Below are 12500 nucleotides of genomic sequence, written 5' to 3' on the forward strand. Positions count from 1 at the left end.
AAATGGGTGGCGCTGTCGTATAGCGACGCGCTCTCCCTGGGGAGAGCAGCCCGAATTTCACACAGAGAAATCGGTTGTGATAAAAAGAAATACAAATACATATACACTTTCTCCCAGGGCACAAGTATAGCCACTTCAGCGCTTCTCGCATCCCAAGTCACACCACACGACGATTCACACAACACATTTTCTTTTAACCTCAACACGCAATACAACAAGACTCTAAACTTTTCGCGTGTTTTCCAACGAAGGCATATGAAAAAGAAAGGACATATTGAGTGAACTCGACACTTCAAATCAAGAATTAGGCATAAATTTCAGTTTCAGTTTCAGTAGCTCAAGGAGGCGTCACTGCGTTCGGACAAATCCATATACGCTACACCACATCTGCCAAGCAGATGCCTGACCAGCAGCGTAACCCAACGCGCTTAGTCAGGCCCTGAGAGAAAAAAAAAGAGATAAATACATAAAAAAAAGAACTACTACTAATAATAATAATGATATGTATAAGAAGCAAAAACTTGATGAAGTCAACTATAAGCGTACAAAAAATAAATAAATAAATAAATAATTAAATTAAATTAAATTAAATAACTAGATAAATAAATATGTAAATAAATAAATAAATAAATAATATAATATAATATAGGCATAAATCAACGCGAAATGACCCATAACATGAACTCAAACTGTCTCTTGTATCCCTTCATCCTTCATACAGCAGAAATCCGCTGAATGCAGTCGGCGCAACACTCCAAAGATAAGAGTTAGCCGAGTAGCAATTCAGCCACACTCGCTCTCCCTTCTGCAAACGAACCACACCTTGCAAAGAACCGGTCTGGGTATGGGACTCGGCGAAGGCGTAAGAATTAAACACAAAATCGCCCATCTCTGCACTGTCAGATCTCAAATTCACGTTAGCTGACTTGGAGTTGCCGTACGGTGCTGCCATGGCGGAGAAGTAGTATGTACCTGTCACTGGAGCAGTGAAGTTGCCTGTAGAGGTATCGTAGGCGTGGCCTATATTGACTAAGACGTCTCTCAGAATGATGACTTGGTTGTTTGTGACAGTGAAGAAACTGTCTTTGAGTCTGGCACTGAAGGCAACGTGCGTTGTGGCCTGACCTGAGGAAGTGGAAGAGGAAACAAAGAGAGAATGTTCACCCATGCATTGCTTTCTATAATTATGTTATTATGCTCTCTCTCTCTCTCTCTCTCTCTCTCTCTCTCTATATATATATATATATATATATATATATATATGTGTGTGTGTGTGTGTGTGTGTGTGTGTGTGTGTACAAATTATTCATATATATATATATATATATATATATATATAATCGTTTTCTCTCTCTCTCTCTCTCTCTCTCTCTCTCTCTCTCTCTCTCTTATATTTATCTTTTATATATTTCCCAAAATTTCTCCTTTTGGTGGCTGGATGAAAAAAGAAAGCATTGTTGCTTATTCTATTACCCTCAGATATAAAATTCATTCATCCATTCTCTGTGTGTGTGTGTGTGTGTGTGTGTGTGTGTGTGTGTGTGTGTGTGTGTGTGTGTGTGTGTGTGTGTGTGTGTGTGTGTGTGTGTGTGTGTGAAATGTGTATTTCGGTGTGTTGCGATACCTTACTGTTCATTTACGTTGCGAAGTCCAGATAAGAGAAAAAAAACTTGAATATTACGTTTAACAACAAATGTATGTATGCTTCTTTTTTCTAACACACACACACACACACACACACACACACACACACACACACACACACATGTGCAAGGACTGCACTTAACTCATTCATGATGGTGGGCGTTTTTTTAGTGCTCTCGATGCGAAGCTGAGAGTTGTGTGTGTGTGTGTGTGTGTGTGTGTGTGTGTGTGTGTGTGCGTGTGTGTGCATACAAAAACAAACGCACATACAAACACACACACACACACATACACACGCGCGAGCATACACATACACACACCACACATGCGCGCGCGCACACACACACATACTCTGTGTGTGTGTGTGTGTGTGTGTGTGTGTGTGTGTGCGTCTCTCTCTCTCTCTCTCTCTCTCACACACACACACACACACACACACACACGCACACACACACGCACACAACACACACACACACACACACACACACACACACACATACTCTGTGTGTGTGTGTGTGTGTGTGTCTCTCTCTCTCTCTCTCTCTCTCTCTCTCTCTCTCTCTTACTCACACACACACACACACACACACACACACACACACACACACACACACACACACACTCACATGACATCTGCAAGGACTCCACTTTGGCCTTTAACTCATTGATGACGGCGTTCTTCTGGATGCTCTCGCTCCGAAGCTGAGCCTCCAATAAAGCCAGGCGGGTCGTTAACCCATTCACTTCCACCGTCGCCTGCTGGTGACCGTTGCCGTGAGCACAGGAGTGTTGCTGAGAGGAGGGGGTGATCGCGCACGTGTAGTTCCCCTCGGTCACTGGGTTGGGCAAGAAGAGTTTGAAGAAACCCTGGCTGTAAAGAGTGCTGGGTAGTCTCTTGCCTTCCGGTGTCTGTGCAGGAGGATGTACAGCGTTCGTAAAAGGTTAAGGACCATTTTGGGGATAGTGCAACTGGAGGAATGGTGAAACGATGGCTGATTTTTTTTTTTTTTTTTTTTTTTTTTTTTTTTTTTTTTTGTATGCAGCCTATGTTGTCCTTGCTGTTGTTGTTGTTGTAGTTGTTGTTGTTGTTACTGTCACGTGAAGTAAATAAGTTCGTTCGTGTGTGCATACAACTGTTGTTGTTGTTGTTTTTATTATTGGAAACGCCAAACGCTCCCTTCGTGTGAAATGTGAGTGTAAATCTGCAGCAAAAGAAGCAACAGCAGTATATATTATGACAGTCAGTCGTGTTCGACTATGACCATCAGAACAGCAGAGGAGGTAACTGCTGTTCCGACTATCTGGGCTAGAATTTGATTACAGTGGAGAGTGTCTTGCCCAAGTTACATCCACACTCTCTCTCTCGGCCGAAAGGGTTTTGGACAGTCGGTGATGAGATGGTTCCCAAAGATCAACTAGCCTCCAAGGCTGCAGCACTAAGAACCAGTGCATATTTTGCCACCTAGTTTGAGAGGCATAGTCCTTCGCAAAAGACTAAGCTGTAAATTATGTCCCATTGCAATGGAGAAACCATTGATAATACAGCTCTCACTTTGCTGTAGGCCCAACTGTAAACTTCTGTCAGATCTGATACAAGCTGAGTGTTGGGCACATGTAACCGCAGCAGTACTGCCACAGTGAGATAAATAAAACGGTGTGCCGCAACCCTTACCGGCCTTATCGGCCATTCCACCGCAACCCTTACCGGCCACTCCCCCGCAACCCTTACCACCGCAACCCTTACCAGCCATTCCAACGCAACCCTTACCGGCCACTCCCCCGCAACCTTTACCAGCCATTCCCCCGCAACTCTTACCACCGCAACCCTTACCAGCCATTCCAACGCAACCTTTGCCAACTATTCCACCGCAACCCTTACCACCGCAACCCTTACAACCCTTACCGGCCATTGCACCGCAACCCTTACCACCGCAACCCTTACAACCCTTACCGGCCATTCCACCGCAACCCTTACAACCCTTACCGGCCATTCCACCGCAACCCTTACCACCGCAACCCTTACAACCCTTACCGGCCATTGCACCGCAACCCTTACCACCGCAACCCTTACAACCCTTACCGGCCATTGCACCGCAACCCTTACCACCGCAACCCTTACAAACCCTTACCAGCCATTCCACAGCGAGAGGCGGGTCGCCCATGTAGGTGAAGCGGCCGCAGGTGAGCACGGCGTGCCACTGGTCCGTGGAGTTGTCGTACTCCGCCTCTGCCTGTTGTCCGGCCTGTAATTCGTGGTCTGCGATCATCAGGTCGTCTGCAACAGAGCGTGGCGGTGTGGCCGTGCAATGTGTGGGAGGAAACTGGTGGATCTTGTCATTAATTAACGATAATTAACGATTCGCTGTTGATGACAGGTGCTTGGTTTTTTTGTTGTTGTTTTTTTTGGTGTGTGTTTTTTGTTTTGTTTTTTGTTGGGGTTTTTTTTAGATTCCTGGGGGCTCATACGTGATGCATTCTTTTGAGCGACATTAGGTGCGATCTCAGCATACCAATACGCGCACACGCATACACGCACGCACGCGCGTGTGCGCGCACATACACGCACACACACATGCACACACAGTCACGCAGGCACGTGTGGGTACTCACACACCCACCTACACACACCCACCTACACAGAAGCACACGCACGCGCATACACATCCACACGCGCACACACGCATACACACACACACATACACACAACAACAACAACAACACAACACACACACACACACACACACACACACACACACACACACAAACACACACACACACACAAACAACCACAAAACAACACACACACACACACACACACACACACACACACACACACACACACACCCCACACAAAGACATTCAGTCAAACAACTCAAACACGGCAATACAAGTTCAGCACATACACACACAACACCCCACCCAGAGACATTCAGCCAAACACTCAAATGCCAATACATGTTCAGTACACACACATACACACACACAACACAACACAACACAACACAACACAACACAACACCCCACCCAGAGACATTCAGCCAAACACTCAAATGCCAATACATGTTCAGTACACACATATACACATACAGAACACAACACAACACAACACAACACAACACACCGTACCTGCCACCTGCAAAGTCACACTCCGGCGAGACGGGATACCGATGAGACCTGACCCATCGTGGAGCGTCACCGCCACGGAGTAATTCCCAGAATCCTCTGGGGTCACGTGACTCAGGACCAGCCCAGCGTTTGGCACGAGCTGCACGCGCCCGGAAAAGGAAGGCGTGGCGAAGAAGTTGCCGTGGATGGACGCCGCCACCAGCTGTTGGGACTCACCCTGGAAGGTCCACTCCGTGGAGACGATGACGTCGCCCTGGTCCAGTGCGTAGCTCCAGGGCAAAGTGACGTCACCGCCCGCGCAGGCGTAAAGGACCTGACCGTCATTCGGGCTTGAGCTTGACCATCGCAGCGCTTGTGCAGCTGGTTTGCACGGAAAAGTGTTTATATATATATATATATATAGAGAGAGAGAGAGAGAGAGAGAGAGAGAGAGAGAGAGAGAGACCTTTCTCTCAAAGAGCTCAGGGTGTTTTACATGAAAGAACAAGAGAGGCAAGGCCTTCAAGACTCCCTTGTGATACACTTTAAAAAAAAATCCAAGCTTTTTAAGATGAGAAAGATCAGTTTAAAGCAAATTAGGTCCCCTAGCATTAATTACAGAGTACTTTCCCTTCTTTACTATCTGCACCAAAACGTTTGCAAATAAATAAAACTTCCATGCTTAGCAAAAGAAGTTCCTGTTTGAACAAAAAAATGATAATAATGACTGCTCTTGTTGTTGGGTCAGAATATCAGATCAAAGTGCCAAGTTTAGTGAATACAAAAAATATAAATATAACAGTAAATGCAGTTTGCATATAATTAGGCTTCTTTTTTTTTCTTTTTCTTTTTCTTCTTTTTTTTTTGTGCCCATCCCAGAGGTGCAATATTGTTTCGAACAAGATGACTGGAAAGAACTGAATTTTCCTATTTTTATGCCTAATTTGGTGTCAACTGACAAAGTATTTGCAGAGAAAATATCAATGTTAAAGTTTACCACGGACACACAGACACACGGACACACACACGCACACACACACACACACACAGACAACCGAACACCGGGTTAAAACATAGACTCACTTTGTTTACACAAGTGAGTCAAAAATATTATAAGTTACATAAATCATTCATGACCACTCTTTCTCAAAACCCATCCCCCATATATATATATGCATACATACATACATACATACATACATACATATATATATATATATATATATATATATATATATGTATCGGAGGGGTTTTGAGAAAGATATATATGTGTGTGTATGTAAGAGAACTAGAAAGACAGACAGCGTATATGGATCGACCCGCACGTTTTGACATCGCCTTGAAAGCGAAAGTGAAACTGAGGACACTGTTTGGTGTTCTGACGAAAAGGATGATATACACTCACAGACTATGTCTTGGACATGATGATAATCTCTGTGTTGGAAATGTGCGCGTGCACACACACACACACACACACACGCGCGCGCGCGCGCGCACACACACACACGCACGCACACACACACGCACACACACACGCACGCACGCACATACACAGACACACACACACACACACGCACGCACGAGTGCACACACACGTACGCACGCGCGCGAACACACACAAACACACACACACACACACACACACACACACGCCACACGCCCTTCATCCTGTGCGATAATGTGCTTAATTTCAGTTTCAGTTTTCAGTAGCTCAAGGAGGCGTCACTGCGTTCGGATAAATCCATATACGCTACACCACATCTGCCAAGCAGATGCCTGACCAGCAGCGTAACCCAATGCGCTTAGTCAGGCCTTGAGAAGAAAAAAAATTTGAAAGCGCTTGTTATAACTCATCGGGAGAGATGAACGCACACAACGGAACAAAGTGGTTAAACATCGAAATAAGAGACATTATAAGAAGAATGAAGCAGGGAAAACATGCCATACTTGTGTGACCAAGCGCTACGCTTGCTCCAATATTTGCCTCACGCACAAGCTGTATTAGCAGACGACAGTTTACAACAACTATTGTAACTAAAACAATAGAAAAACCCATTTGTGACTGGCCTCTATATGATCCTGGCCTGTGCGTGGGATCTTGTCTATCCTTTCATTCAATCAATCATTTAGGTTAGTTCTTTTGTGCCGTACCCTTGAATAACCGCTCGGTACACGGCTACACTTGAAATGAATTAATAATAAAAAAAAATTTAAAAATACGAAAACGTGCAATAACAACAACAAAGTGGTCATGGAGGAACACAAAATAACAATTATATTCATTCGGATGAGACGATAAACCGAGGTCCCGTGTGCAGCATGCACTTAGCGCACGTAAAAGAACCCACGGCAACAAAAGGGTTTGTTCCTGGCAAAATTCTGTAGAAAAATCCACTTCGATAGGAAAAACAAATAAGGAAAAAAAAATGGGTGGCGCTGTAGTGTAGCGACGCGCTCTCCCTCGGGAGAGCAGCCCGAATTTCACACAGAGAAATATATTGTGATGAAATTAAATACAAATGCAAATACAAATACAAATATGGAGAGAGACAGACAAACAGACAGACAGACAGACAGGCACAGAGAGACAGAGACACATAGGGAGACAGACAAAGTTACAAAGAGAGCGAGAAAGTGAGAGAGAATGAGAGAGAACTAGACAGACAGACAGACAGACAGACAGAGAGACAGAGACAGAAACAGAGAGACACATAGCGAGAAACACAGAGACAAAGACACACAAAGAGCGAGAAAATGAGAGAGAAAGAGAGAGAACTACAGAGACAGACAGAGAGAAATGGAGAGAGACAGAGACAGAGAGGCAGGGACAGAGAGACAGAGACAAAGAAAGAGACAGAGAAATGTGTGTATGTTGATAATTATTTGTATTTGTATCTGTCTATCTCAATATATATATATATGTGTGTGTGTGTGTGTGTGTGTGTAGTGTAGTGTCATTTGTGTACCTCATATATATAGATATATATATATAGATATAGATATAGATACATATCAACATGCATACATCTCTCTCTCTCTCTCTCTCTCTCTCTCTCTCTCTCCATCTCTGTGCGTGTGTGTGTATGTGCGTGTGTGGGTGTGTGTGTGTGTGTGTGTGTGTGTGTGTGTGTCCGACGGAACCCTCTTGGTCATCAGATGACCAACTGACCACACACCGCCAGTTCCTTCCCTATGAACGTACTGAGGCACAGAAATCTTATCACTCTTATCTCATGTGTCGACTCAGTCGCTGTGCACAAGAAGAAGTCGCCATGAACAACTTTTTACAGGAAAAAATGACACTGCCAACATAGCTGATTTTTTTTTTTTTTTTTTTTTTTTTTTTTTTGGGGGGGGGGTGTTTGTTTGTTTTTTGTTTGTTTGTTTGTTTTTGTTTTGTTTTTGACTCACTTGTGTAAACAAAGTGAGTCTATGTTTTAACCCGGTGTTCCGTTGTCTGTGTGTGTGTGTGTGTGTGTGTGTGTGTGTGTGTGTGTGTGTGTGGCCGTGTGTCTGTGTGTCCGTGGTAAACTTTAACATTGACATTTTCTCTGCAAATACTTTGTCAGTTGACACCAAATTTGGCATAAAAATAGGAAAAATTCAGTTCTTTCCAGTCATCTTGTTTAAAACAATATTGCACCTCTGGGATGGGCACAAAAAAATAATAATAAAAGAAGCCTAATTATATGCAAACTGCATTTACTGTTATATTTATAATTTTTGTATTCTCTAAACTTGGCACTTTGACCTCTTATTCTGACACAACAACGAGGGGAGTCATTATTATCATTTTTTGCTCAAACAGGAACTTCTTTTGCTAAGCATGGAATTTTTATTTATTTTGCAAACGTTTTGGTGCAGATAGTAAAGAAGGGAAATTACTCTGTAATCAATGCTAGGGGACTTAATTTATCACAAGTGAGTCTTGAAGGCCTTGCCTCTCTTGTTTTATATGCGTTTAGTGGAGTGATGGCGTAGAGGTAGCGTGTCCGCTTAAGAAGCGAGAGAATCTGAGCGCTCTGGTTCGAATCACTGCTCAGCCGCCGATATTTTCTCCCCCTCCACTAGACCTTGAGTGGTGGTCTGGACGCTAGTCATTCGGATGAGACGATAAACCGAGGTCCCGTGTGCAGCATGCACTTAGCGCACGTAAAAGAACCCACGGCAACAAAAGCGTTGTTTCTGGCAAAATCCTGTAGAAAAATCTACTTCGTAGGAAAATCAAATAAAACTGCATGCAGGAGAATTTTTTTTTTTAATGGGTGGCGCTGTAGCGTAGCGACGCGCTCTCCGTGGGGAGAGCATCCCGAATTTCATACAGAGAAATCTGTTATGATAAAAAGAAATACAAAAAGGTGTTTGTTGTTTTGTTGTTGTTGTTGTTGAGGAAGGTGGCAGAATGGTTAAGACGCTCAGCTGCCATTACAGAGAGACCGTGAGGGTGCGGGTTCGAATCCCGCTCTCGCCCTTTCTCCTAACTTTGACTGGAAACTCAAACTGAGCGTCTAGTCTTTCGGATGAGACTATAAACCGAGGTCCCGTGTGCAGCACGCACTAGGCACACTGGAAAAAAAAAACCCATGGCAACGAGAGTGTTGTCCTCTGGTGGCAAAATTTCGTAAAAAGAAATCCGCTCTGATAGGTACACAAATATCTAAGCATGTACTCAAGGTCTTAACAAGTGCGTTGTGTTAATAATAATAATAATAATGGTACTTATATAGCGCTGAATCTTGTGCATAGACAAATCTAAGCGCTTTCGCACCAATCATTCTCACGCACGCATAACTCTAAAACTGGAGAAACTAAAGACAAGGAAGAGGCAGGGAAGGGAGGCTATTTTGGGAAGAGGTGGGTTTTAAGGCCAGACTTCAAAGAGCTGAGTGTGGAGACTTGACGAAGCGAAAGAGGAATTTCATTCCAATTGCAAGGTCCAGAGACAGAGAAAGAACGGCGGCCAACAGTCGAGGGTTTGAATCTGGGTATGCGTAAGCGGAGTGGATCCGAAGCTGATCGTCAGGCATTTGACTAGCAGATGTGGTGTAGCGCATAGGGTTTTGTCCGAACGCAGTGATGCCTCCTTGAGAAACTGAAACTGTTGTTCTTTTTGTTGCTGTTGTGAAATGTTGGAAAGAAAGAATGCAGTTTTTTTCTTTCAGCTAAAAATAATAAATGAATAAAAGAAGAAAAAGAAAAGAAAGGATTTTTTTTTTCTGTTGAAGAAACAGAAAGCTGCATGATTGATAGCGGGGTGGAGGGTGGTGAAGGAATGGGGGGTGAGGGATCTGGTGAGGGATCTTTACGTGGGTTTTGATTGGTTGGTTGGTTGGTTGGTTGGTTGGCTGGTTGGTTGGTTGGCTGGTTGGTTGGATGGTTGGATGGTTGGTTGGTTGGCTGGTTGGTTGGTTGGATGGTTGGTTGGTTGGCTGGCTGGCTGGTTGGTTGGTTGGTTGGTTGGTTGGCTGGTTGGTTGGTTGGTTGGCTGGTTGGTTGGATGGTTGGTTGGTTGGTTGGTTGGTTGGTTGGTTGGATGGCTGGCTAGCTGGTTGGCTGGTTGGCTGGCTGGTTGGTTGGTTGGTTGGTTGGCTGGTTGGTTGGTTGGCTGGTTGGTTGGTTGGTTGGCTGGTTGGTTGGCTGGCTGGCTAGTTAGTTGGATGGTTGATTGGTTGGCTGGCTGGTTGCTTGCTTGGATAATTTATCTGTGTGGACCGTTCACACCTGGGTCACAGGTGGTTTAGTGATTTGACAATGTAAATGAACCGAAAGAAAGTAAATATACATTTGTCATTATGCATGCAGCATGCATTTAGCGCACGTAAAAGAATCCACGGCAACTGAAGGGTTGTCCCTGGCAACTTTTTTTTTTATATAGAAAAATCCACTTCGATAGGAAAACAAATAAAATTGCAGGCAGAAAAAGAGGGGGGGGGGGCTGTCAGTGTATATATATATATATATATATATATATATATATATATATATATATATATATACCCTGTACTTCCTGCTTATGGTGAAAACGTTTGGGGGAAAACGCCACTCTGTTATCATACTATTGGGGGAAAAGATGTGCTTTATTATCATACTGTTGGGAAAAAGCTCTACTATATTTTCATACTATTGGGGAAAAGATGTGCTTTATTTTCATACTGTTGAGAAAAAGCTCTACTCTATTACCATACTATTGGGGAAAAGCTCCACTCTGTGTTGTTAGTTGTTGTTGTTGTTGCTGTTGTTTGGGGTGGGGGGTGTCGTTTGTTCGTTGTTGTTTCTGCTGCTATCCACATTGAATGGAGCGGATGAGAATGTCTGTCAGACGCCCTGGCCCAAGTATAACTCCCATAAGCTAGAGGCAGTGTTGCATGTCAGTATTGCTTCAAGTCCACTTGCTGGATGACTTGTCTTTTTACTCTGCTCCTCTCTGGACTTCATGGCCCTGTGAAGATGTTATCGTACTCTGGGATTGCCCTCAGATGGGTAGACTGACCTGATGGTTGTCTGAAAAGACGCTTGCTTCGCCGAAAAAGCTGCCAATATCCCCATGTGATATGGCTATCACTTCATTTCTAATAATAAAAAAAAATTTGCCTGATGCTTCATTCGTCAAAAGCCCTTCTGGGATAGTGTCAGCAAAGTACACTGCGCATGCTTTCTTAACAGACTCTTGTTGTCTCTTTCCTTGAGATTGTTGTCTGAGTTCACCCCCGATAACGGAGTATGGCTGCCTACATGGAGGGGTTTAAAAAAAAAACGGGCATACACGTAAAAGCCAACTCGTGTACAAAACGAGTGAAGGTGGGAGTTACAGCCCACGAACCAAGAAGAAGAAGAAGTTGTCTGAGTTTAAGTCACTCAGTACGGCCAGTCCTCTCTTCTCCTCTACACAGACCCCTCGGATGTCCAGTGGGTGTCTGAATGACCCAACCTTTAGCTTCCGTCGTCAGAATTGTGGTATTCTTTGTCAACATTCACCTCTTCAGTATAAGAGCCTTCCGCTTGCAATATTTTGATGGTGGTAATTGGGGTGAAACGCTGTTAACGTCGTCTCTTTCGCCGTTCGTATGGAGAGAGTTAATGGCAACTTGTGTACAATGCTGTGTGAGTTTGTGTGTCTCTGTGTGTCTTTATCTGTGTCTGCCTGCCTCTCGCTCAGTCTGATAGGGCCTCAAAGGCACACTTGTGTATATCTCCTTTCATGTTTCTCTTCAGTGAGGCTGTTTACAGCGACATTATTTCATAGAGGTACAAATATGCAGGACACTTCGTTGCCCTCACGAGAACTCCGTCCGTGAACTCAACAGATGGAATCTCCTCTGCGTGATTGTAAAGTGGGACGCTAAGGAGAAACTGCGTTGTTCCACTTTTTTTTCTTTTTTTTTTTTTTTTTGTTGTTCAATCTTACCTTCGTTCTTATCTTAAATCAGAAACTTTTGCTTCCCGGTTGTCACTAAACGATCCAGCACATGTATGGGGACATCATTTGAAACTGACTGAACCTTTCGGCACAACAGATTACACTGTACACGTGTTTTTGTTGTTTGTTTGTTTGTTTGTGCTATTTTGTTGTTTGTTTTTTGGTAACCAAGTTGTTATTTCGGGAACAACCCAGCCACTGAAACATATATTTGAAAAACGCCATGCGTATGCATGCATGCATGTATGTATTTACGTGTGTGTGTATGTATGAACGTATGTGGGAAGGTAGGTAGATAGGCAGGTAGGTGGGTGTGTAAGTAGCAAGCAAGACA

General features: G+C 43.9%; 1 protein-coding gene across 1 annotated transcript in view; it reads right to left on the reverse strand.

Moving 5' to 3' along the window:
- Positions 1-12500, reverse strand: part of LOC143286648 (uncharacterized) — a 12886-nt gene that overhangs the window by 222 nt on the left and 164 nt on the right. The window contains exons 2-5 of the mRNA XM_076594286.1: positions 4771-5130; positions 3774-3919; positions 2271-2553; positions 1-1125 (exon numbers count right to left, since the gene is read on the reverse strand). The exon at positions 1-1125 is cut by the window's left edge and continues 222 nt beyond it. Of these exons, the coding sequence (XP_076450401.1) occupies positions 707-1125; positions 2271-2553; positions 3774-3919; positions 4771-5130 (1208 nt within the window). The 3' untranslated portion in view covers positions 1-706. The remainder of the gene's footprint in view (positions 1126-2270; positions 2554-3773; positions 3920-4770; positions 5131-12500) is intronic.

Source organism: Babylonia areolata, chromosome 10 (genome assembly GCF_041734735.1).
Source record: "Babylonia areolata isolate BAREFJ2019XMU chromosome 10, ASM4173473v1, whole genome shotgun sequence".
Classification (NCBI taxonomy): Eukaryota; Metazoa; Mollusca; class Gastropoda; order Neogastropoda; family Buccinidae; genus Babylonia; species Babylonia areolata.